At 37.8% G+C, this 24948-nt stretch overlaps 1 protein-coding gene and 1 long non-coding RNA gene across 9 annotated transcripts in view; one reads left to right on the top strand and one right to left on the bottom strand.

The window, feature by feature from the left end:
- LOC120529411 overlaps positions 1-24948 on the top strand; it is a 124025-nt gene that overhangs the window by 15093 nt on the left and 83984 nt on the right. The window lies entirely within an intron of this gene.
- Positions 1-24948, bottom strand: part of LOC120529406 (mucin-5AC-like) — a 68913-nt gene that overhangs the window by 12821 nt on the left and 31144 nt on the right. The window contains exons 28-36 of the mRNA XM_039753180.1: positions 24539-24582; positions 23548-23766; positions 19685-21349; positions 8683-13815; positions 5513-5796; positions 3711-3885; positions 1701-1951; positions 860-1043; positions 189-423 (exon numbers count right to left, since the gene is read on the bottom strand). Of these exons, the coding sequence (XP_039609114.1) occupies positions 189-423; positions 860-1043; positions 1701-1951; positions 3711-3885; positions 5513-5796; positions 8683-13815; positions 19685-21349; positions 23548-23766; positions 24539-24582 (8190 nt within the window). The remainder of the gene's footprint in view (positions 1-188; positions 424-859; positions 1044-1700; positions 1952-3710; positions 3886-5512; positions 5797-8682; positions 13816-19684; positions 21350-23547; positions 23767-24538; positions 24583-24948) is intronic.

The raw sequence follows: 24948 nt of genomic DNA, 5'->3' as shown, positions 1-24948 counted from the left end.
AAAGGATCTGTTTCTTTTATTATTATTATATTATGCACACCATTTTTGCCCTCTCTTCACTTTGTTATAGTGTATTAAAGTATTTTTTTTTTAAATTGTGTATTTAAAAAGCAAACCTTTCGATTAAATGTAAATCTAAGATGAAATAAATCTGTATAACAGACATTAACCTGGAAGTAAAATCTTACTCGCTTTTGATGAGTTCACATATAGTTGGTAAGCAGGGAGCCACTGATGCATGAGGCACCGTTTGTGGCACATGAGTTGATGCGGTATAAGGTGCAGAAGTGGTTGCTGGTGGATTTTCACAGTATGTCTTATTGTTATCTTTCACTCGCCAGTGGTGAGCCATATATGGACATGAAGGATTAATGCTTCCATCTGGCATGCGGCAATCATTAGTCTTGTTGTTGTCACAGACCCCTAAATTGAAAAATGAAGATAGGAGAAGGGAACCCAAACAATTAAAGATGTTGTTTATTTTTATTGATCAGTTCTTCATGCTGATAAATAATTTAAAGTTAACATACTCACACATTTCATATTATTATTATATACAATGTAAGCTAATCCTATGTCTGCTCATCTATTTATTCATCCTTTCATTTACTGAATCCAGTGACTCCACTTTCAGGGAGTTGCAGAAGTGGGATCAAGGCAGAAATTAACACTTCACAAAACACCCATCTATCGCAGGATACTCTGGCACACACATACACACACACTTATGCAAGTTGGAGTTGCACTGCATACTAGCCTATAAAATATTCAACTCAGTTCTAGTTTTATAAGACTGGCTGAACAAATATTACTATGATTCAATAAAGAAGGTTGACAGCCATGGGACAAGTTTTCTTACCGCAATGCCCTTCAGTGTTATTTTGGAAAAGAGAGTAGGGCAGGAAAACGCTGAACATCATGCCTTTAAATGATATGTGGGCACTGATCTCTGGAATTTCAACAACCATCTCAATTCCTGTGCTAGTGATCTTAATGCCATCTTTCTCAAATGCAGGAATAACTTGCTTCTGGTTAAACAAGATCTAAAAAATGGAAATTGACAACAAAATATGTATGTGAAATACAGAGAGAAATGATCAATTACAAAGCATTATTTATTACAATAATAGGATAGTCATCATGTTTCTGAACTTTCATATTCTATTATAGGGCTATCAGGAACTGGAACTTAACTTATCACAATGAATAAACACTTTGCAGATCACACACTGACTCATTCTTTTTAAAGGTCATTTTGATGTTCTCATATTATGATATTATTAGCAATGGAAAGTGTACCTACAGTGTTAGAAAAGGCAGTAGCATTTTAAATTATTTATCATACAAAATTCTAGTAAATTCATAATAATAATAATAATAATAACGATAATGCTATACTAGTGGTAACTTTTATTTTTATTTTGAATTTCTAGCAAGCACCCAGTCTTACTATTAAAAATGCTGTCAAAGAAAACATGCAATTCTTCAAAAAACAAAAAAGCAGTCATTATGAGAACCTTTTCTATGTTTTAAAAATTATTCCATAATTTAAAGTATAAACACAAAAAGTGCAGTTTTATTCTGTATCCTGCAAATTTCACAGAACTCCAGAATTTGACGTCAACTGAGGTGTGAGGCAAGATAACAAACCATTATGCTGCTGTTTTTTTTTTATAAATGATTTTTCAAAATCGTCTTACCAGGTTCTTGGTTTGTTGCTTTATAGTCTGCACGGTCAAAATGATCTCATTGGATCTGTAATAAATCGTTAATGCTCGTGGGCAAGATAGGCCCTGTTGTGCACTGCAGAAGTAGTTATCAATTAAAACGCTGAAGTTGTTGTATTTAGGAGTGATCTCCTTCACCAGAACATAAGTACAATTTCCTTGATAATCATAGACGGTTCCATCAAATGTAACATAATGCGGATCTCCCCACCCATAGCAGGTACCTGGTAAGGCAGAAAAAGAGCAGAGATTCAACTTAAATAAGAACTTTCATTTTTAAATAATATACTGTAAAATGCTTTGGTTGAAGTGTTTTTTATACTCCATTTTTAATATTATATTACAAAAAAGAGATAAAATGCCCTGCATCAGAGTGGATCAACATGAAGAAAAGATAGGTAAAACTTAATTCTGGAAACAAGAAGAAGAACACTTAAAAAGTCATTGTTTATAATCATACACTTTCTTCAGACAATCTGTGTTTTCAAATTGTTTAACTGTGGAATGAACTTAAGTGTTTTTGTTGGATTTACACATTACTTTTGATGGTGATCTTATCCATATCCTCCATATCTGTTGAGAGACACGTTATTACATCTGGAGCATGGTCAAGTGATCAGACTGACTTGTGTTATACTATGGTGTATTGTACAAATGTTTCACTGATCCACTATTCTACAAAGATGTGTTTTCATTTCCTTTCTGGTTATTGAAGGACAGCTTATTCTTCATTGGAGCTTTAAAAGAAGAGTGAAAACACAGGAGATGTACTGTATGTTTTGCAGCTTAGAGCATGGAAACACACAGTAGAGCTAATAAAATGTGTCAGGTTCATTCTTGAGGGTATCAGTGATGCAGTATCTAAAACATGGCGAAACAGTATTTAGACACCAAAGCAGTATTCGTCCTCACATTTCGTCTGACATTGTTTAGCATTTCTGTGTTCACGTGCTTTTTCCTGGTCCATGTTGGCATCAAGTAAGTCAATGCCAAATCAACCATTTCTTACAACATCCACAGTTATTTAAACATACATCCTTTTCAGAATTTTCTGAACCTGTCTATCTTAATAGCACTCAGTTCAAATCATAAAAATACACGCTGAATGAAATCACACTTGGCTACATTATTTATCCATCCATACATTATGCAACCCGCTATATCCTAACTACAGGGTCACGGGGTCTGCTGGAGCCAATCCCAGCCAACACAGGGCGCAATGTAGGTAACAAACCCCGGGCAGGGTGCCAGCCCACTGCAGAGCGCGCACACCCACAAACCAAGCACGCACCAGGGACAATTTAGAATCGCCAATGCACCTAACCTGCATGTCTTTGGACTGTGGGAGGAAACCGGAGTACCCGGAGGAAACCCACACAGACACGAGGAGAACATGCAACTCCACACAGGGAGGACCTGTGAAGCGAACCCGAGTCTCCTAACTGTGAGGCAGCAGTGCTTACATTATTTATTTGTAATGATATTTAGAAGACTTACATATAACAGGATATTTGATCCTTATTGCATACATTCATTTTTTGTAGTAATTTTTCATAGTTTACAGTTATATTATTATAAGATATTCTGAGCAGCTCCTCTCCGAGACTTGGGTTGGAAAACCGTTTCCTCTGTATTTTACATGTTAAATTTTCTTTACAAAATCCTGATTAGTGACCCTTGAAAATATGTTTTGTAGTCTCTGTATTTCACCCTGTAGGATGCAATAGTTTACAAATAAACAGTAGTTGTTTCTTTCATAGTTTGTTAAATGTGGCCATTAGACAGAAAGTTGGAAAGGATCACAGCCCTACTTCCTGACAGATTGGGATCTGAGCACCATCTTGCTTAATCAGATCAAGATTTTCAAGTGCATCAGTTCTTGTTTCTCACACAGGATTCTTAGTCAAAATGATTAGTTATTATTACTAAAAACATAGCAGACAGCACATGCTTGGTTTCAGAACTTAGGTTTAGTGTACTTACATTCACATTCATAGTGGAAGCAGCAGCCACTTGCATCGTAGACCTTGATTGGCTGGCGTCCATTATCGCATGTCATTGGCTTCACTGTGTCACATTTTGCAGGTTGCAGAATGATATTATTGCCTCCCTCACAGGTAGCTGTTGTACACTTATCTATATTCCAGGACTCGCCATACTAGGAACAGAAAGCAATCACATGTTCCTAATGCACCATAAGGCACTAACATCACTACATAATCAATCACAAACTAAAAGAAAGGGAAATTCTTAAATACTATAGTATAATATATTATTTAATCTACTGTACATTTGCCTGGGGCAATCTTTAGGTATTTGACCACAGATGTGACCATACCATTTCTTTACAATCTGTTAAAAAGTTTTAATTTTGTGCAAATATGTCCTTTTCTGACCTGTCACCTGATCATTCCTTTGAAGAATTGTTATCAGTGTTTATTATCTGAATAATATTGCACCATTATTTACCAACTGAATCTAATGGAACCATCGACTCAAGGAGTGTGGTCCTCATATGTATTAACATTGCTGCAATGTACATGCACCGACAAGTTATTCCCTGAACACATACCAAAAAATGTACGTGGACAAAGTATGCTGAGGAAAGTGTGTGAGGATAATTGACTGGAGGAATAATGCATGCAGTCACAAATGATCTCAGTATTGATTAAATGTTTAAGGTAAGCACCCATTTGCAATAATTTCCCCATTACTTATGTTGAACACACCTAAATATAATTTCAATTGTGATATATCAGCCTGTTATGAATTGCGATTTTAGCACTGAAAGACTGAAAGGATATAATAAAAAAAAATGATAATGTAGCAAAAACAGAAGGAACACTATACAAAAATGGATCTGAATCATAATACCGCGTAGATAAAAAGTTTAATTAGCGCCACATTATGTGCAATTCCTTAGAAACAAGTAACTGATGCAGAAGGCAATTAAGTCAGGCATACAGCGCCTTGATTTGGACATTTCTGTCTCTGGAGGTGACGTATCCACAAGTTCTGGAAAGGCAGCAGGCACATCATCACAAGGCGCAAAGCTTAAAGCTAATACCATGTTAATGGTGACTCTCTGACATTCCGAGATGGAATAAGCAACGCACTGACAGCACTATTGGCAAGACAGTATTTTAATTCAGGCAAATATGAATTGTGGATACCTGATAGAAAATGAGCGCTTTTGTTACTGTGTGCATTTGTCACCCATTTTGTCATTAGTTGCAACAGTGCATAAGTGCAAAAAGATTTCATTTTGGAAGAAAAAGTTTGAAAAGTCAAATGATCAAAATCCAGTACTGAAAACAGACTTTTATCAATTATTAGACATTTTCAAAGGTTGGTAAGTTTCAGGTTGGATTAGGCTTGATTCATAGTAATGTTTCACTGCATTTTGCTGCTATTGAGTAATGCTTAAAATTACTGTGCTTCAACTATATATTTATAAAAAAAGTTGACTCACTGTCTGTGTACAAGAACATTGATATCTAACATTAAATCACAGGTAATGAATCTCTTAATCCTACTACTTCTCCTCCTACTGCTAAACTCAGTAGTTACGTATTGGCCTGTTTGTATAAGACTGTTATGAATAACAACCTCATTGTCTAGACTTCTATGGCTTATTTATGGTTTACTCAATATGCTGTATTCTCCTTTTTGTACTTATTTATTCTTTAATATAAAATATTCAACATTAAAATACAAATAAGTTACACAAATTTAAGAGAAACCCACACTGGTAAGTGGAGAATTAGAAACAGATGGCAACTTACCTTCCGTGGTGGGTTCAGCTCATTACAGTCAGGTGGCGCTGTGGTTGTTTTTTCGTGGGTGCTGAATGGTTTTGATGTTGGAACAACTGTTGATTCTACAACTAGAGGTCTTGTACTTAGTGAGGCCGTGTGTGTTGTTTTTATGGCAGAAGTAGCTGTTGATGGCATTGTTGTCACACTTGTTAAATGACATTCTGTGACATTTTTTTCGATCTGACAGCTTTTGCCACAGTAAGCAATGTAACACCAGCCATCGCCATCTGTCTTGTTGTATACAATTTCACCTGTGCAAGAAATAAAATCAAATTACAATATCTGAAATATGAAAATATTTGAACTATACGTTATCAAAAAACGAAACAACCAAGCCAATTTTAAACAAAATGTAACTCTGTACAGTGCATAGAAAGAAAGGAAATGCAATGATTCCTCATGTTAGGTAACTTGATCTGATAGCAGGTAAAAATTGAAATGCTCTTTGTCCTCAAAAATCAAAAAATGAATTCATGAAGCTATATCTAACTAACTTCTTTTATATATTCTATTTTACTTTAATTTTTTTTTAAATAACACTCCATCAGTTTCGAGGGGATGTATCTATAGGGCACAGAATGCAGTGTCAGCTGGCATATGGCAGGAATAAAACCACAGGCTTAGCTTAGTCTCATTAAGCCAATAAAGAATCACAGTTTAACCTGATGTTTTTGGGCCATGGGAGGAAATGAGGGAAAAACAGGAATACAGGGACCATAGCGGGCCATCAATCTGGTACCAGCCATCTCAATTGAAACTTAATTTTAGCCCATAATTACAAGGCTGGGAATCTGCTTCATTCTCTGCCTCGTTACCACCTGACTGGCATTACGGCATTAATGCCATGTCTTGTTTTCCTCATATCATGAACAGGTGCATGTTAGGTTAACTGGTAACTCTGCACTGGTCCATTGTAGATGAGTCCTTGTGTTTGTGTTTGAGTGGCATTTTCTCAGGGTTGGTCCCTGCCTTAAGAATAATGGAATAATGATGTGCAAATAAACGTCAGTTCCTCATGATCTTGTAATCGAAAAGTAAATTTCAGAAAATGGATGGATGCCTACATGGCTTATAGGAAAAGAGCTCCATCCGTTGCATAAAATCCATTGCAGTACCAATGCTATGCTTGGTCAATTTTAAATTTGTCATTAAATTAGTAGGAAATTTTAGAAGGGTGAAAGGCAAAGAAGCAATAAACAGACTTCAAACACAGAACCTCCCAGTTAGGGAATGACTATTGGTACCAGTGCTGTGAGGTGGCTGTGCTATTCCTGTTGCCACAGTGCTTTATAATATATTTAAAATGGGTTAAGAAGTAAACTTGTTTCCTCATCAGTAAAGCAATGTCACAACTTCACATGAAGAAGAAGAATGATAGTACTGTAGCTCCCTGAAGTAAAGGAATTCTGTAAAGTTAACTGTAGAAGACCATGCTTGGGGAAGATATACACCAAAGGGATCGTTATGATACGCCTAATCCAGCCATTAGGAAACCTGCATAACCAAATTCGCAGTCCTATGGACTGAGGCCAATTTTGGCAGCATCAGGGGCATTTTACACATACACAGACATTCAGTTATGCTTAACTTACAACACTTGTCTTTTGGATGTCAGAGAAAATCCAGGTTCAAGGCTTTGACTCTGATGGTATGAGGAACTAACTGTTACTTGATACACATACAGGACATAATATTTATAACACCACTACTGTATAAATGAGATCAATAAAACATAAATAGAAGTCATTTACAATGATGACATTCAATAAGTAAAGAGATGTAAATCATTTATATCAAGGTATAGTGTCTAAGAGTGGTAGGGGTTGAAAGACTTCAGAAAGCAACTTTACATTCACAAGCTGTTGCTTTATATGTTATAAATAGTGTGAATCATCGAAATTTAACATAGGGTTTTTTTGCAGCGAGTTTGCTGGGTTCACAAGTGACCATGGTTGCCAAATATTTTCCTAAGAATGGACTTTGTGATCAGCTTAGAAGAACTTTTTTTTTTTCTCAGCACCCAATGCTTTGTGAGGCCAATGTGACGTAACAGACTTGTAGTAGACAAAGTTAAGTGGAACCACTCTCATATAAATGGGCAGTATGCTGGATCAACAACTATATCGGAGGAAATTCTCCTTGCAGTATGGAATTGATAACAAACTGTTTTATGAGTATTCTAAAAATTAGAGAACAACTTGTAAATACAGTTAAATACAAAATGCCAATGCAGAAGGAAACTCTAAATGTGTTAGTGTATTCATGTCTTTTTGTGTGGATCCATTAAAGCTTATTATCCAGAGTGCTGTGCACTTGACGCAGACAGAAAGGAGTGAAATATCCATGTACTTTATTGTTGTGCTTATTTCTTAGCAGTGGCAGGGAATGAGCAAATGTGTCAGGGAAAAATGGCACTTTTCTATTCAAGAGAGGTGAGTACCTGCAATGGAATCTGTGGAGGTCAAGTGTAAGCGAGTTCATGCTTCTTGCACCTGTTGCCAACTTCTGCAATAAATTTTACTGTTCAGATATTTAATTCAATTCATTTTACCTTAATGTGGCACAATGGGGAAGTAATTAACATAGCTACCTCACACCTCAGGTTACTATTTGGCCACAATAATTGATCAAGCATAGTTGACAGATGCTTCCTTAGTCCTCAGGGACACTGAAAAGACCATTGTACCATTACAATCCACTCCAAACTAGTTAATTTCCTTCTTCCTCATTGACTTCAATGCATTTCACTGATTCTGGCAATGTTCGCAAACATTTCTGTGCTATTCCTGAACTCGGGGTGAAAGAAACTCTGCAAGGTTTGCTCATCACTAGCTACATGGATTATTCCTATTTTGTCTAAAAAAATATTCTCCTTATATTGCAAAAAATATGATGAAGTAAAATAAAAAAGCAAACAATACATCTGCACAATTTTAAAAAGCTATTCATGTGTTTTGGTTACAAATTTTATGTCTGGTGCAAAGCTTGTAATCAGCTTGTTTACATTTAAGACTTAATTAGTCCATGTTCACTCCAAGATTACTTTGACAAAATCAATAATTTCATATTTCCTAACCCACTACATTCAATAATATTGCATATTTCAATGGCATCTAATAATAATGAAAGTTTCTTACCAGGTAGGAATGAATGTTGAGAAACTGTGCAGAAGCACAATGTTGTAGGAGACTCTGAGGTTAAATGGACAGTGGTTGGAACTGTTTCTGTATGGGCAGGAGTGTTTTTCGGTGTTGTTGTTGTAGGTTCGCAACCTCCACAGCACAAAAAGCGTACTTCATAATCATAACAAAATGGAGTATCCTCCTTCTGATCTGCATTGTTACAGATTAGACCTGAGTTGACATCACAAATTACAACCTGATCTAAATCTGAAATGAGTACATCAGGAATTTCAACTGCTCTACATTCAATCTGCATAGGTTTCTGGCAGATATCATAACCAGCTTCCTTAATATTTGAGTATGTTTCGAAATCTCCATTGGATTTAGAAGTTGGATAATTTGAACTGATCCAGGATGTCCACTGGCACTGAGGAGTGCAGGCAGGTGAGACAAGAGAGGTACTCCTTAAAGAAAATGAAGTTTCTGGGGTGACCGTTGTAGTAGTTCCTAGGGTCGAAGTCGCTAGCCTGGTAGTTTCCATGGGAGTTGTGTTCTTTGGGGGTGTACCAGTTAAAATGGTAGTGCTTTTAAGAGCTTTTTCTGTAGATGCTGTACTTACAGGTAATGTAGTCTTACTTGTTTCTCCTCGAGTTGTTGACAAAAGATTGGTTATAGTTGGTGCTACGGCTGTAGGTGAGGATGGTTGTTTTGTGGATTCTGTGATTTCTGAAGTGATGATTTTGGTGATTTCTTGTATTGTTGTTTTTAGAGTTGGGGCTTCCTTAGAAGTTGTTGGCTTTGGTGTTGCAACTGTTGAAGTGGAAACACCTTCAGTGTTGACAGAGGTTGTCTTTGTAGTAATGGGTATTGTTACTTTGGACACAACAGTAGTTTTAGTGGTAGTCTCTGGTGCAGCATTGGTTGTAGGTGACTTCATCTCAGGAGTACGAGAAACTGATGTAGTTGTTTCTGTTAACGTAGTGGATATGTATGGACTTTCTGTAGAGGCTGTTGAAATAGGTAATGATGTTTTGGGTTTTAAAGTCTCCACGGTAGTTTTTGGTGTAACAGTGATTGTTGTCTCTGTTACAGTTGTGGTTGATGGTGACTGCTCAGTAGATGCTGTCACTTCAGATGTGATAATCTTTGTTGTTTGTAGTATTGTAGTTTTTGGAGTTGAACTTTCATTAGGAGTTGTTGACTTTGGTGTTGTACCTGTTGAAGAGGAAATGCCTTTAGTGCTGACAGAGGTTGTCTGTTCAGTAAGTGGTGTTGTTGTTACATCTGGATGAAGAGTAGTTTTTGGTGTTGTCTCTGGAGTTTCAGCAGTTGTTGATGGTTTTATTTCTGTAGAGTAAGAAACAGATGTAGATCCCTCTGTTACAGTTGTGGATGAGAGTGGCCTTTCCGTAAATACTGTAGTTACAGGTAGTGTGGATGACACTTGTGTTGTTTCCACAGGAGCTGTTTTCTCTGTGGTTACAGTCCTTATTGTGGTGCTTTCTGTTGTTGGGGTTCTAGTAGGGGGCACTCCTGTAGATTCACAACCTCCACAGCACAAAAATCGAACTTCATAGTCATAGCACATTTGCACTTTGCCTTTCTGCTCTGAATTATTGCAGATGAGGCCAGAATTTACATTACAAGTTATGGTTTGCTGGAGATCAGAAGTGGACATTTCAGGAAACTGAACTGCTCTGCATTCAATCTCCATAGGCTGTTGACAGATATTGTAGCCAGCCTTTCTTAAGCTGTTGTAAGTTTCATAATCTCCATTTGTTTTACTACTTGGACTAGATGAACTGATCCAGGAAGTCCACTGACATTTTGGAATGCAGCCTGATGTAACATGAGATGAGGTAATTGTGGATTCTGATGTGATAATTGTTGTTCCTATGAGTGTAGTTTTTGGAGTTGGAGTTTCCTTAGGAGTTGTTGGCTTAGGTGTAGTACCTGTTGATGTCGTCACACCCTTAGTGCTTACAGATGTTGTTTCTTTAGTAACTGGTGTTGTTGTTAACTCAGAAACAATGGTAGTTTTAGTGGTTGTCTCTGGTGCACCTGTAGTTGTAGGTGACCTGATTTCAGGAGTACGAGAAACAAATGTAGTTGTTTCTGTTAAGGTAGTAGATGTGTATGGCCTTTCTGTAGATGTTGTTGAAATAGGCAATGATGTCTGGGGTTTTGAAGTCTCCATAGTAGTTTTTGGTGTAGCAGTGCTAGTTGTCTCTGTTGCAGTTGTTTCTAGCATTGTGGTTTTTGGAGGTATAGTTTCCTTAGAAGTTGTTGGTTTTAGTGTTGTAGCTTTTGAAGTGGAAGTGCCTTCAGTGCTGACAGAGGTTGTCTGTTCAGTAAGTGGTGCTGTTGTTACATCTGGATGAAGAGTAGTTTCTGTTGTGGGGGTTCTAGTAGGGGGCACTCCTGTAGATTCACAACCTCCACAGCACAAAAATCGAACTTCATAGTCATAGCACATTTTCACTTTGCCTTTCTGCTCTGAATTATTGCAGATGAGGCCAGAATTTACATTACATGTTATGGTTTGCTGGAGATCAGAAGTGGACATTTCAGGAAACTGAACTGCTCTGCATTCAATCTCCATAGGCTGTTGACAGATATTGTAGCCAGCCTTTCTTAAGCTGTTGTAAGTTTCATAATCTCCATTTGTTTTACTACTTGGACTAGATGAACTGATCCAGGAAGTCCACTGACATTTTGGAATGCAGCCTGATGTAACATGAGATGAGGTAATTGTGGATTCTGATGTGATAATTGTTGTTCCTATGAGTGTAGTTTTTGGAGTTGGAGTTTCCTTAGGAGTTGTTGGCTTAGGTGTAGTACCTGTTGATGTCGTCACACCCTTAGTGCTTACAGATGTTGTTTCTTTAGTAACTGGTGTTGTTGTTAACTCAGAAACAATGGTAGTTTTAGTGGTTGTCTCTGGTGCACCTGTAGTTGTAGGTGACCTGATCTCAGGAGTACGAGAAACAAATGTAGTTGTTTCTGTTACGGTAGTAGATGTGTATGGCCTTTCTGTAGATGTTGTTGAAATAGGCAATGATGTCTGGGGTTTTGAAGTCTCCATAGTAGTTTTTGGTGTAGCAGTGCTAGTTGTCTCTGTTGCAGTTGTTTCTAGCATTGTGGTTTTTGGAGGTATAGTTTCCTTAGAAGTTGTTGGTTTTAGTGTTGTAGCTTTTGAAGTGGAAGTGCCTTCAGTGCTGACAGAGGTTGTCTGTTCAGTAAGTGGTGTCGTTCTTACCTCTGGATGAAGAGTAGTTTTTGGTGCTGTCTCTGGAGTTTCAGTAGTTGTTGGTGGTTTAATTTCTGTAGAGTAAGAAACAGATGTAGAGCCCTCAGTTACAGTTGTGGATGACAGTGGTATTTCTGTAACTGCTGTTGTCACGGGGATTGTGGTCTTTAGTTCTGTTGTTTTTTCTGTGGTTACCACTCTTATTGTGGTGCTTTCAATTGTACGGGGTGTTGTCTGTTTCAAAGTCGTGCCCAGTTGTGGAGCAGTAGTAGGAACAGTGGCAGTAGTTGAGATCATATGTTTTGTATGAGGAGATGTAATACTTCCTGTAACAACTGATGAAGGAATGGAGGTACTGGTGATTACAGATGTTGTTTCTTTAGTAACTGGTGTTGTTGTTAACTCGGACACAATGGTAGTTTTAGTGGTTGTCTCTGGTGCACCTGTAGTTGTAGGTGACCTGATCTCAGGAGTACGAGAAACAAATGTAGTTGTTTCTGTTAAGGTAGTGGATGTGTATGGCCTTTCTGTAGATGTTGTTGAAATAGGCAATGGTGTCTGAGGTTTTGAAGTCTCCATAGTAGTTTTTGGTGTAGCAGTGCTAGTTGTCTCTGTTGCAGTTGTTTCTAGCATTGTGGTTTTTGGAGGTGTAGTTTCCTTAGCAGTTGTTGGTTTTAGTGTTGTAGCTGTTGAAGTGGAAGTGCCTTCAGTCCTGACAGAGGTTGTCTGTTCGGTAAGTGGTGTTGTTGTTACCTCTGAATGAAGAGTAGTTTTTGGTGCTGTCTCTGGAGTTTCAGCAGTTGTTGGTGGTTTTATTTCTGTAGTGTAAGAAACAGATGTAGATCCCTCTGTTACAGTTGTGGATGAGAGTGGCCTTTCCGTAAATACTGTAGTTACAGGTAGTGTGGATGACACTTGTGTTGTTTCCACAGGAGCTGTTTTCTCTGTGGTTACAGTCCTTATTGTGGTGCTTTCTGTTGTTGGGGTTCTAGTAGGGGGCACTCCTGTAGATTCACAACCTCCACAGCACAAAAATCGAACTTCATAGTCATAGCACATTTGCACTTTGCCTTTCTGCTCTGAATTATTGCAGATGAGGCCAGAATTTACATTACAAGTTATGGTTTGCTGGAGATCAGAAGTGGACATTTCAGGAAACTGAACTGCTCTGCATTCAATCTCCATAGGCTGTTGACAGATATTGTAGCCAGCCTTTCTTAAGCTGTTGTAAGTTTCATAATCTCCATTTGTTTTACTACTTGGACTAGATGAACTGATCCAGGAAGTCCACTGACATTTTGGAATGCAGCCTGATGTAACATGAGATGAGGTAATTGTGGATTCTGATGTGATAATTGTTGTTCCTATGAGTGTAGTTTTTGGAGTTGGAGTTTCCTTAGGAGTTGTTGGCTTAGGTGTAGTACCTGTTGATGTCGTCACACCCTTAGTGCTTACAGATGTTGTTTCTTTAGTAACTGGTGTTGTTGTTAACTCAGAAACAATGGTAGTTTTAGTGGTTGTCTCTGGTGCACCTGTAGTTGTAGGTGACCTGATTTCAGGAGTACGAGAAACAAATGTAGTTGTTTCTGTTAAGGTAGTAGATGTGTATGGCCTTTCTGTAGATGTTGTTGAAATAGGCAATGATGTCTGGGGTTTTGAAGTCTCCATAGTAGTTTTTGGTGTAGCAGTGCTAGTTGTCTCTGTTGCAGTTGTTTCTAGCATTGTGGTTTTTGGAGGTATAGTTTCTTTAGAAGTTGTTGGTTTTAGTGTTGTAGCTTTTGAAGTGGAAGTGCCTTCAGTGCTGACAGAGGTTGTCTGTTCAGTAAGTGGTGTTGTTGTTACATCTGGATGAAGAGTAGTTTCTGTTGTGGGGGTTCTAGTAGGGGGCACTCCTGTAGATTCACAACCTCCACAGCACAAAATCGAACTTCATAGTCATAGCACATTTTCACTTTGCCTTTCTGCTCTGAATTATTGCAGATGAGGCCAGAATTTACATTACATGTTATGGTTTGCTGGAGATCAGAAGTGGACATTTCAGGAAACTGAACTGCTCTGCATTCAATCTCCATAGGCTGTTGACAGATATTGTAGCCAGCCTTTCTTAAGCTGTTGTAAGTTTCATAATCTCCATTTGTTTTACTACTTGGACTAGATGAACTGATCCAGGAAGTCCACTGACATTTTGGAATGCAGCCTGATGTAACATGAGATGAGGTAATTGTGGATTCTGATGTGATAATTGTTGTTCCTATGAGTGTAGTTTTGGAGTTGGAGTTTCCTTAGGAGTTGTTGGCTTAGGTGTAGTACCTGTTGATGTCGTCACACCCTTAGTGCTTACAGATGTTGTTTCTTTAGTAACTGGTGTTGTTGTTAACTCAGAAACAATGGTAGTTTTAGTGGTTGTCTCTGGTGCACCTGTAGTTGTAGGTGACCTGATCTCAGGAGTACGAGAAACAAATGTAGTTGTTTCTGTTACGGTAGTAGATGTGTATGGCCTTTCTGTAGATGTTGTTGAAATAGGCAATGATGTCTGGGGTTTTGAAGTCTCCATAGTAGTTTTTGGTGTAGCAGTGCTAGTTGTCTCTGTTGCAGTTGTTTCTAGCATTGTGGTTTTTGGAGGTATAGTTTCCTTAGAAGTTGTTGGTTTTAGTGTTGTAGCTTTTGAAGTGGAAGTGCCTTCAGTGCTGACAGAGGTTGTCTGTTCAGTAAGTGGTGTTGTTCTTACCTCTGGATGAAGAGTAGTTTTTGGTGCTGTCTCTGGAGTTTCAGTAGTTGTTGGTGGTTTAATTTCTGTAGAGTAAGAAACAAATGTAGAGCCCTCAGTTACAGTTGTGGATGACAGTGGTATTTCTGTAACTGCTGTTGTCACGGGGATTGTGGTCTTTAGTTCTGTTGTTTTTTCTGTGGTTACCACTCTTATTGTGGTGCTTTCAATTGTACGGGGTGTTGTCTGTTTCAAAGTCGTGCCCAGTTGTGGAGCAGTAGTAGGAACAGTGGCAGTAGTTGAGATCATATTTTTTGTATGAGGAGATGTAATACTTCCTGTAACAACTGATGAAGGAATGGAGGTGCTGGTGATTACAGATGTTGTTTCTTTAGTAACTGGTGTTGTTGTTAACTCGGACACAATGGTAGTTTTAGTGGTTGTCTCTGGGGCACCCATAGTTGTAGGTGACCTGATCTCAGGAGTACGAGAAACAAATGTAGTTTTGGGAGTTGGAGTTGGAGTTTCCTTTGGAGTTGTTGGCTTTTGTGTTGAAGTTGTTGATGTAAGCTCAGTACTGACAGAGGTTGTCAACTCAGTAACTGCTGTTGTTGTCTCTGGGTGAAGAGTAGCTTTTGTTGTTGTCTCAAAAGTTACTGTAGTTGTTTGAGATTTGTTCTGAGTAGTTTCAGATTTAAGGGTAGTGGTTGTGTCCACTCTTGATGAGGACGAGTGTAACGTTTCAGCTGATGTTGTTATTGTTGGTGCTATGGTCTTGAGTTCTGTAGTTGTTTTAGGAATAGTAGTTTTTTCTGTTGTAACTGTATACACTTTGGTGGTTTCAACAGTCTCTTTAGGTCTGGTGACTGTGGTAGAAGGTGATTGTTCAGTTGTGCTAAGGTAATGTGTGGTAACAGGTGGTATTTCTTTTGATGTTATGAATTGTGTGGTTGGAAAAGACTTGGTAGAAATTGTACTAGTAGGATTTGTATTACATTTGTTGGTGCAGCATTGTACTCTGATTTTATAGTTGAAGCAAATTGGAGGGATACCTTGATCTTCATTGTTGCAAATTAAACCGACAGAATGATTGCACTCTAATGTCTGTCCAAGTTCTTCTAAAGGTACATCTGGAAAATCCACTGCCCTACACTCAATGTCTTCTGGCTCTTCACAAATATTATAACCTTCCTTCCTGATGTTTTCAAAGGTTTCATAGTCGCCATTTGGTCCTGGATTAGGGTAACTTACATCAAACCATTCTGACCAATCACATGGCACACAACCTGTAATTGGTGAAGTGGTTGGCAGTGGTGCTGTAGACCATGAGGTGGACATGCCTTCAGTGCTGAGAGAAGTTGTCTGCTCAGTAACTAGAGTTGTTGTTATGACTGGATAAAGAGTAGTTTTTGTTGTGGTTTCTGGAGTTTCAGCAGTTGTTGCTAATTTAATTTCTGTAGAATGAGAAACAGATGTAAATCCTTCTGTTATAATTGTAGATGTGAGTGGTCCTTCTGTGGATGTTGCAGTCACAGGGATTGTGGTCTTCAGTTCTGTTGTTTTTGCTGTGGTTATTACCCTTATTGTGGTACTTTCAGTTGTGTGGGGGGTTGTCTGTTCCATAGTTGTTCCTGGTAGAGCAGTTGTAGTAGGAATTATGGCAGTAGTTGAGATGATATGTTTTGTCTGAGGAGATGTAGTGCTTCCCGTAGCAACTAATGAAGAAGTGGAGGTGCCAGTGGTGGTTGTGAATTCAGAAGCAGTTGTTATTATATTAGTTGATGTTTCAGTTGGAGGAATTTCTGTAGGTTCACAACCTCCACAACACAGAAAACGAACTTCATAATCATAGCACAGTTTTAATTTGTCTTTCTGGTCTGAATTATTGCAGATGAGGCCAGAATTTATATTACATGTAATGAACTGTCGTAGATCAGAAAGTGGAACATCAGGATACTCAGCTGCTCTGCATTCTATCTCCATGGGTTGTTGACAGATATTGTAGCCAGCTTTTCTTAAGTTGCTGACTGTTTCATAATCACCGTTTGATCCAGTACTTGGACTGGATGAACTGATCCAGGAAGTCCACTGGCATTTTGGAATACAGCCTGATGTAACGTGATATGTACTTCCTGTGATTATTGGGGATTCTGTTGTTGTTGTTTCTAAGATTGTAGTTTTGGGAGTTGGAGTTTCCTTAGGAGTTGTTGGCTTAGGTGTAGAACCAGTTGATGTCGTCACACCCTTAGTGCTTACAGATGATGTTTCTTTAGTAACTGGTGTTGTTGTTAACTCGGACACAATGGTAATTTCAGTGGTTGTCTCTGGTGCACCTGTAGTTGTAGGTGACCTGATCTCAGGAGTACGAGAAACAAATGTAGTTGTTTCTGTTAAGGTAGTGGATGTGTATGGCCTTTCTGTAGATGTTGTTGAAATAGGCAATGGTGTCTGAGGTTTTGAAGTCTCCATAGTAGTTTTTGGTGTAGCAGTGCTAGTTGTCTCTGTTGCAGTTGTTTCTAGCATTGTGGTTTTTGGAGGTGTAGTTTCCTTAGCAGTTGTTGGTTTTAATGTTGTAGCTGTTGAAGTGGAAGTGCCTTCAGTCCTGACAGAGGTTGTCTGTTCAGTAAGTGGTGGTGTTGTTACCTCTGAATGAAAAGTAGTTTTTGGTGTTGTCTCTGGAGTTTCAGCAGTTGTTGGTGGTTTAATTTCTGTAGAGTAAGAAACAGAAGTAGATCCCTCTGTTACTGTTGTGGATGAGAGTGGCGTTTCCGTAAATACTGTAGTTACAGGTAGTGTGGACTGCACTTGTGTTGTTTCCTCAGAAGTTGTTATCTCTGTGGTTACAGCCCTTATTGTGGTGCTTTCTGTTGTGGGAGTTCCAGTAGGGGGCGCTCCTGTAGATTCACAACCTCCACAGCACAAAAATCGAACTTCATAGTCATAGCACAGTTTTAATTTGTCTTTCTGGTCTGAATTATTGCAGATGAGGCCAGAATTTATATTACATGTAATGAACTGTCGTAGATCAGAAAGTGGAACATCAGGATACTCAGCTGCTCTGCATTCTATCTCCATGGGTTGTTGACAGATATTGTAACCAGCTTTTCTTAAGTTGCTGACTGTTTCATAATCACCGTTTGATCCAGTACTTGGACTGGATGAACTGATCCAGGAAGTCCACTGGCATTTTGGAATACAGCCTGATGTAACGTGATATGTACTTCCTGTGATTATTGGGGATTCTGTTGTTGTTGTTTCTAAGATTGTAGTTTTGGGAGTTGGAGTTTCCTTAGGAGTTGTTGGCTTAGGTGTAGAACCAGTTGATGTCGTCACACCCTTAGTGCTTACAGATGTTGTTTCTTTAGTAACTGGTGTTGTTGTTAACTCGGACACAATGGTAGTTTCAGTGGTTGTCTCTGGTGCACCTGTAGTTGTAGGTGACCTGATCTCAGGAGTACGAGAAACAAATGTAGTTGTTTCTGTTAAGGTAGTGGATGTGTATGGCCTTTCTGTAGATGTTGTTGAAATAGGCAATGGTGTCTGAGGTTTTGAAGTCTCCATAGTAGTTTTTGGTGTAGCAGTGCTAGTTGTCTCTGTTGCAGTTGTTTCTAGCATTGTGGTTTTTGGAGGTGTAGTTTCCTTAGCAGCTGTTGGTTTTAATGTTGTAGCTGTTGAAGTGGAAGTGCCTTCAGTCCTGACAGAGGTTGTCTGTTCAGTAAGTGGTGGTGTTGTTACCTCTGAATGAAGAGTAGTTTTTGGTGTTGTCTCTGGAGTTTCAGCAGTTGTTGGTGGTTTCATTTCTGTAGAGTAAGAAACAGAAGTAGATCCCTCTGTTACAGTTGTGGATGAGAGTGGCGTTTCCGTAAATACTGTAGTTACAGGTAGTGTGGACTGCACTTGTGTTGTTTCCTCAGAAGTTGTTATCTCTGTGGTTACAGCCCTTATTGTGGTGCTTTCTGTTGTGGGAGTTCCAGTAGGGGGCGCTCCTGTAGATTCACAACCTCCACAGCACAAAAATCGAACTTCATAGTCATAGCACAATTTTAACTTGCCTTTCTGCTCTGAATTATTGCAGATGAGTCCAGAATTTACATTACATGTTATGGTTTGCTGGAGATCAGAAGTGGACATTTCAGGAAACTGAACTGCTCTGCATTCAATGTCCATTGGTTGTTGACAGATATTGTAGCCAGTATTTCTTAAGTTGTTGAATGTTTCATAATCACCATTTGACCCAGTACTTGGACTAGATGAACTGATCCAGGAAGTCCACTGACATTTTGGAATGCAGCCTGATGTAACATGAGATGATGTAATTGTGGATTCTGATGTGATAATTGTTGTTTCTATGAGTGTAGTTTTTGGAGTTGGAGTTTCCTTAGGAGTTGTTGGCTTAGGTGTAGAACCTGTTGATGTCGTCACACCCTTAGTGCTTACAGATGTTGTGTCTTTAGTAACTGGTGTTGTTGTTAACTCGGAAACAATGGTAGTTTTAGTGGTTGTCTCTGGTGCACCTGTAGTTGTAGGCGACCTAATCTCAGGAGTACGAGAAACAAATGTAGTTGTTTCTGTTAATGTAGTGGACGTGTGTGGCCTTTCTGTAGATGTTGTTGAAATAGGCAATGGTGTCTGAGGTTTTGAAGTCTCCATAGTAGTTTTTGGTGTAGCAGTGCTAGTTGTCTCTGTTGCAGTTGTTTCTAGCATTGTGGTTTTTGGAGGTGTAGTTTCCTTAGCAGTTGTTGGTTTTGGTGTTGTACCTGTTGAAGTGGAAGTGCCTTCAGTCCTGACAGAGGTTGTCTGTTCGGTAAGTGGTGTTGTTGTTACCTCTGAATGAAGAGTAGTTTTTGGTGCTGTCTCTGGAGTTTCAGCAGTTGTTGGTGGTTTTATTTCTGTAGAGTAAGAAACAGATGTAGATCCCTCTGTTACAGTTGTGGATGAGAGTGGCCTTTCCGTAAATACTGTAGTTACAGGTAGTGTGGATGACACTTGTGTTGTTTCCTCAGAAGCCCTTATTGTGGTGCTTTCTGTTGTGGGGGTTCTAGTAGGGGGCACTCCTGTAGATTCACAACCTCCACAGCACAAAAATCGAACTTCATAGTCATAGCACATTTTCACTTTGCCTTTCTGCTCTGAATTATTGCAGATGAGGCCAGAATTTACATTACAAGTTATGGTTTGCTGGAGATCAGAAGTGGACATTTCAGGAAACTGAACTGCTCTGCATTCAATCTCCATAGGCTGTTGACAGATATTGTAGCCAGCCTTTCTTAAGCTGTTGTAAGTTTCATAATCTCCATTTGTTTTACTGCTTGGACTAGATGAACTGATCCAGGAAGTCCACTGACATTTTGGAATGCAGCCTGATGTGACATGAGATGATGTAATTGTGGATTCTGATGTGATAATCGTTGTTTCAATGATTGTAGTTTCTTTTGGAGTTGTTGGCTTTTGTGTTGAAGTTGTTGAAGTGAAAGTGCCTTCAGTACTGACAGAGGTTATTTCTGTACTAATAGGTGTGCCTGTTGTCTCTGTTGTAGCTGTGGATGAGGGGGGTTGCTCAGTAGATATTGTAACTTCAGAAGTAATAATTCTTGTTGTTTCTGGAATTGTAGTTTTCTTATTAGGAGTTTCTTTAGCACTTGTTGGTTTTGGTGTTATTGCTGTTGAGGTGGCCGTGCCTTTAGTGCTAACAGATGTTGGCGGTATATTAACTGATGTTGTTATTGTTTCAGACTGCAATGTTGTTTTTGTTGTTATCTCCTTTGTGACAGCAGTTGTTGATGGCTTGATCCCAGGTGTTTGAGACATAGGGGTAATTGCTGTTGTGGTATAGGTTTTTGAAGATGTTGTCGTTACGTGTTTACTTGTAGACAGTGGTGATGATGTTGTTTCACAGCTAAAATTATCACAACACAGTACTCGTATCTGATAATTGTAACACAGTGGAAAATCACCTTCTTGATCTGTATTTTTACAGATGAGCCCCTGGGAAATATCACATGTTACAATCTGTCCAACTTTGGTAATCGGAATATCAGGTTTTTTTTCTGCCCGACACTCAATTTGGTTAGGTTTTTTACATATGTTCTCACCCCCTGCAATTATTTTGTTATACGTTTCATAGTCTCCTCCAGATGGTCCAAACAGTGGATAACTATTGTCATACCATCTAGACCATTCACATTTACGCTTGCACGATGTTGGAGGACTAGAGGACAATGGTGTTGGAATCTCAGTAGAGGTAAATATTTCAGTTGGAGTTGTTTCCGTTTGAAGAGTAGGAGTCACTATGCTCTCTTGAGATGTACTTGAGTATTGTGGCTGTGTTGTTGTTAAAGGAGTGGCAGTTTTGATGGCAGTGGACACCAAGGTGTTTGCCTCAGTTGTTGAAGAATATGTTGATGTTTTGATTCCACAGGGCAGCATGTCACAGCAGAGAACTCTTATTTCATAGTTCAGACATATTGATGGGTTGTCTTCATTATTACATATTAGACCAAAAGATGGATTGCACTGAATCACTTGACCAATACCATCCAGTGGAGTATCAGGATACTGTTGAGCTCTGCATTGCACTTTTAGTGGATTTGAACAAACTGAATATCCATTTGCTTTAATGTTGTCAAAAGTTTCTCGGTCACCCTTATTCTCCTTGGTTGGTAGGCTGACATCATACCACACAGACCACTGACAGATCTCTTCTAAACAAGAGGTAGTAACTTCAGCTAAATTAAAAACAAATATATGAATTATACACTGAGCATACTTCAAATACACTTAAACAAAAATTAAGAAATGTTAGAAATTGTTAATTATAAGAAGAGATGCCATAATTCACTTTAATATACTGTATAGATTATTATACATGATGATTAAATTAATTGAATCTTACTATTTTTAGATACAAAATATATCACCTTTGAATTCTGTCATTGCAGAACTTTCACCTTTGTTTTGAAAGAAAGATATGTAGTATTTAAATGTTGCAAATACTTTTTGAGCACTTTGAGAGTACCACTTTTGAATTCTTTTTATATGATACAAGCAAAGACAAAATACATTTTAAGCGCTTTAAAACATTATACGTTTACAGAACATATTTCCTTTGTTCTGATTTCATTTGTCATTTTCAAACAAATTGAAGCAGATACCTTACAGTCTATTCTTTCTAATAATAACAGACATTTTAAAGATTTATTTTAACTAAAAGTACATGTATACATTTATATGCTTTCATATGAACACTTTTAGTATCATTTTCAGTTACACTTATTGAAGAGCATCTTGGACTGTAGGTTTAGTTTTTAAATATTTAGCCAATTCATATTTTAAATTGCGTTGTTTAATTTAGCTGTTTGTTATTACATTATTAGAACTCCCACTTTAACGTAAACACACCAGAATGCAAATTGTGCAAATATGTTTTCTGCTGTAATTGTGGCTTCCTATAGTATAAAGGCACCAGTAACGGCTCACTGCGCAATAACATGCAGTGAATACATTTGACTTGAGCGTTCCTAGTTTTCATCCTCTTTCTCTGTATGTTTAGCATTCATTTGCTCAGAGGTTGATGTGTTTGCTGCTCCCTGAGAAGCTCTTCTTATCTCCACCCTAGCAACCCACTTCTTTTCTTCTTTCGCCGTCATTGTTTTGCGTTAAAACTGATTAAGTCAATATTTATGTTGCAATTACTTGCTACATTTTCTTTAATTTTTCACTTCAGTTGGCACTTAAGTTTTCAATCTGCCTCAATAATGATTTAAGATATGAAGAGGTAGGGGAAGTGACGGCGAAGGTGGTAGGGAATGAGAACGGCACCCGTACTGCTGCGCCGCATGACTGGCCTGCTGGCCACTGCCGAGAGTTAATTCTACAATAAAATAAAGTAAAAATAAAAAGAAGAATAACCTTGGAGGTCAATCACCTTAAAGTAGATAGTAGATGTCATGTAGTATACAGTATGTGCAGCAAATTGCAGGTCAATAGTTCAAACCGTTTGCGAGCTACAGGTGATTTAAAATCCAATACAGACAAACGGACAGCCACGGTAGCGTATTATATAAGAAGATTGTCTATGTCCAACAAAAAAAAGTGCTGGGGGAGAAAAATAACAGCCACTACTGATCTAAATTCATATTATGAAAGAAAAACATTTATCGAAAGATATAGAAAATGTAATTTTGCATAATCCTCAAATTCACAATATTCTAATAAATGTTTTAAATTTTTCACCCATGCTGGTTGATCAAAGGTGTGACGACTATTGCTATACTCCGAAAGCTCTAGTTCTATTTTTTTTTTTAAATAGCATGTTTGTTTGGGAGTGATTTAGGGTACTTCAGCAGTGCAAACTTTCTTACTACAGTTTCATCTCAGCTTCTGAGTCATTAGTCTCTAGCCAGAGAGCAAGGACTTGGAGCATATATTGGTGATGCATTTTGCTTTTTATCTGTTTTGCTGTTAAAGTTAACATTTTTAGTAATTTAACCATGTTGAGCTAAAGATGAGTTAAAGAAAAATAAGATTAGACAATAGACACATAGTACTCTTTTCAGATTCCAAAGTATCCTTAAATTACCTTAAATTGCATAGCGTTTTCATTTAGCTTATTTATTTATATCACTGTGAATGTGATATAAAGTTTTCAGTCAGATCTTGTCAATTTGATGGATACTCATTTACTAATAACCATTTTTTCCCTTAAAAAATTACATAGGAGAACAGATTATGTGAATTTCCCCCTTAATAAAGTATCTATCTATCTATCTATCTATCTATCTATCTATCTATCTATCTATCTATCTATCTATCTATCTATCTATCTATCTATCTATCTATCTATCTATCTATCTATCTATCAATATATTCTTATATTTCTAATATAACACACATTTCTTAACCCTACTCATTGGTAAAATCATACCTGTTTTTGTAGGCAGTGTGCTGAAAGCAAATACTGTAGTTGAAGAAGCTGTTGTTGTTGTGGGGGTTGTTGTAGGCGTTGTGGTGCACGCGTAAATTTCTCTGTGAATTGTTCCATTCAGGCCGCAGTTGGCAGTAATGCAGCTTCCTAATCCATCTGTGGTGTTGTAAATTGTTGCTCCATAAGGGTACTTGTTCCCATTATAGATGCAATAGCACTCTGCAAGTGAGATAAATCAATTATTGTAGGAACCACAAAAGTAAGTCATTGCATATATATATATATATATATATATATACAGTATATATATACTGTGTGTATATACACACACATACAGTATGCATATAGATGTAGTGACTTACATATATTTCATATTTCTTTCATTTAATATTTTTATCATTCTGATCTTGAATTTTTCACACACAATATGAATTTAAATTTGTAAAGCTTTCCTGCACTAAAAGTTCTATTCATTGTTGCACTTTATGGTATGGTATAAGTAGTCTTATAATTCAACAGTTAGTTGTAAATATTACAATACCATATTTGAAATTACTGAATTACTTTGAATTAGTTACTTTCAGACATTTTAAACTAGTGCTTGTATTTGGTAAGTACAAAATTATTCCTCAGTACAACAGCCAGTGACATTGTCCTTCAAATGCAAAAGGGTTAGGTCAATGCAAAATCTAGATAGATACAAATCAAACCGTTAATGATGGAAACCCCCCGATGCTAAAGGCCTTAGTCACAATAATAGTTACTACAGCTAAAGGTGGTATAGCTGTTAATTAAAAAAAGAGTGATTAATGTCTTAGCTCTAACAAACTGGAATGATTAATGATTTTGTTTATAAAAATGAGCATTACCATTTGGTATTATTTGTTCACTCATGTTTACTTCATGTGTATCACATTTATTATTATTAAGGTAATCAGAAATTAAAAGAATTACTTCAATACACACTTTTGAATACATTGATAATACATACCATATATGTTATAGTCACACTGTATGCCATCAGATTTACAGTGGCTAGAAAGGAAACATGCGATAGAAATTAATATCATGAATTCAATTCTTAAAAACAGTTTGGAATTTTAGCCTACTGTATTCTTTTGAAAAAACAAACAAAGCCTAAAACATATAAAACAAGGACACAACTAGGATAGCTATTGGATCAATGAACGCTAGTGATCCACAGCTCCAGAAATTTTGTTTGAATTCTGGCCCAGGCACCATCTCTATGGGTTTTTCACTGAGTAATTCCATTTTTCTCCCACATGCCAACGACATGCACCTTATATTATTTGGTAACTCTAATGATGAGGCACCATCCTAACCTTATGTCTCTGTTTTCAATTTATGAGTATCTCTGAGCTCTGGAATGAAATTTAAAGC

The sequence above is a fragment of the Polypterus senegalus genome, chromosome 1 (assembly GCF_016835505.1).
Source record: "Polypterus senegalus isolate Bchr_013 chromosome 1, ASM1683550v1, whole genome shotgun sequence".
Taxonomy (NCBI): Eukaryota; Metazoa; Chordata; class Cladistia; order Polypteriformes; family Polypteridae; genus Polypterus; species Polypterus senegalus.
Note: the sequence above shows the minus strand (reverse complement) of the source record. Positions and strands in the feature narration are given on the sequence as shown.